Genomic DNA, 1,406 nt, shown 5'->3' with positions numbered 1-1,406 from the left:
AGGCACAGGTGGGATCCTACAGGGGGGCACTGTGGGGCTCTTTGTGTGGAGGGGGCACTGTGGGGCACTTTGTGTGGAGGGGGCACTGTGGGGCTCTTTGTGGAGGGGGCACTGTGGGGCACTTTGTGGTGGGTGCAAGGCCTGGGTGGGCTCTGCCCGTGTCCCCTGGGGGTCCCGAGGGCTCACCTGTCCCCCCAGGTGTCCTACGCCCGGCCCAGCTCCGCCTCCATCCGCGATGCCAACCTGTACGTGAGCGGGCTGCCCAAGGCCATGGGGCAGAAGGAGATGGAGCAGCTCTTCTCCCAGTACGGCCGCATCATCACCTCCCGCATCCTCGTGGACCAGGTCACAGGTGAGGCCACCTGGGAGGGTGGGGCAGTCCTGGGGTGGGGGGTCCTGGGGATCCTGGGGGAACCCCCCTCCCCTCCGCCTGGGGACCCTCCCGGCACAGGAGGGGACCCCGGGACCCCCGCGCTGACCCCGGGCCAGCCCGCTGTCGCTGCTGCCCAGGTTCTCCCCGCTGGCCATCGAGGCGGTGCCGGCGCTGGCCGGGGTGGGCTTGGGGACCCCCGGGCCGGGCTGGTGCATCTTCGTCTACAACCTGGCGCCCGAGGCGGACGAGAGCGTCCTGTGGCAGCTCTTCGGGCCCTTCGGCGCCGTCACCAACGTCAAGGTCATCCGCGACTTCGCCACCAACAAGTGCAAAGGCTTCGGCTTCGTCACCATGACCAACTACGAGGAGGCGGCCATGGCCATCGCCAGCCTCAACGGCTACCGCCTGGGCGACCGCGTGCTCCAGGTGTCCTTCAAGACCACCAAGCAGCACAAGGCCTGAGGTTTGTCCCCGCCCGGGGGGGGCTGCGGGGTCTCCTGTCGGGGTGTGGGGGTGTGGGGACCACCCCCCCCGCTCTGTGAGCGCCGTGGAGGAACTCGGCTGGAGGTCTTGGGGACCCTCTCTGTGGGCACCGTGGAGGAAGACGGCTGGGCCTTGGGGACCTTGGGGACCACGAGGGACCCCCGTGAGCACCGTGGACAAACCCACCTGGACCTTGGGGACCCCCATGGAGACCATGGAGACCATGGACAAACCCAACTGGACCTTGGGGACGTTGGGGACCCCTGTGAGCACCATGGACAAACCCAACTGGACCTTGGGGACCTTGGGGACCCCTATGGAAACCATGGAGACCATGGACAAACCCACCTAGACCTTGGGGACCCCCATGAAGACCATGGACAAACCCAACTGGACCTTGGGGACCTTGGGGACCCCTATGGAAACCATGGAGACCATGGACAAACCCAACTGGAGACCTTGGGGACCTTGAGGGACCCCATGGAAACCATGGAGACCATGGACAAACCCAACTGGAGACCTTGGGGACCTTCAGGGACCCCCGTGAGCA

At 66.7% G+C, this 1,406-nt stretch overlaps 1 protein-coding gene across 1 annotated transcript; it reads left to right on the top strand.

Annotated features, from left to right (window-relative positions):
• Window positions 1–105: 105 nt before the first annotated feature.
• Window positions 106–975, top strand: LOC121342286 (ELAV-like protein 3; the record flags this gene model as incomplete). The annotated part of the gene is made up of 2 exons (XM_041416588.1): window positions 106–386; window positions 490–975. Coding segments are annotated over 2 exons (627 nt in total), but the record flags the coding sequence as incomplete, so codon positions are not given.
• Between the last annotated feature and the right edge of the window lie 431 nt (window positions 976–1,406).

Source organism: Onychostruthus taczanowskii, unplaced genomic scaffold (assembly GCF_017590055.1).
Source record: "Onychostruthus taczanowskii isolate IOZ18803 unplaced genomic scaffold, ASM1759005v1 scaffold526, whole genome shotgun sequence".
Classification (NCBI taxonomy): Eukaryota; Metazoa; Chordata; class Aves; order Passeriformes; family Passeridae; genus Onychostruthus; species Onychostruthus taczanowskii.
This window is presented reverse-complemented; position numbering and strand designations above follow the sequence as displayed.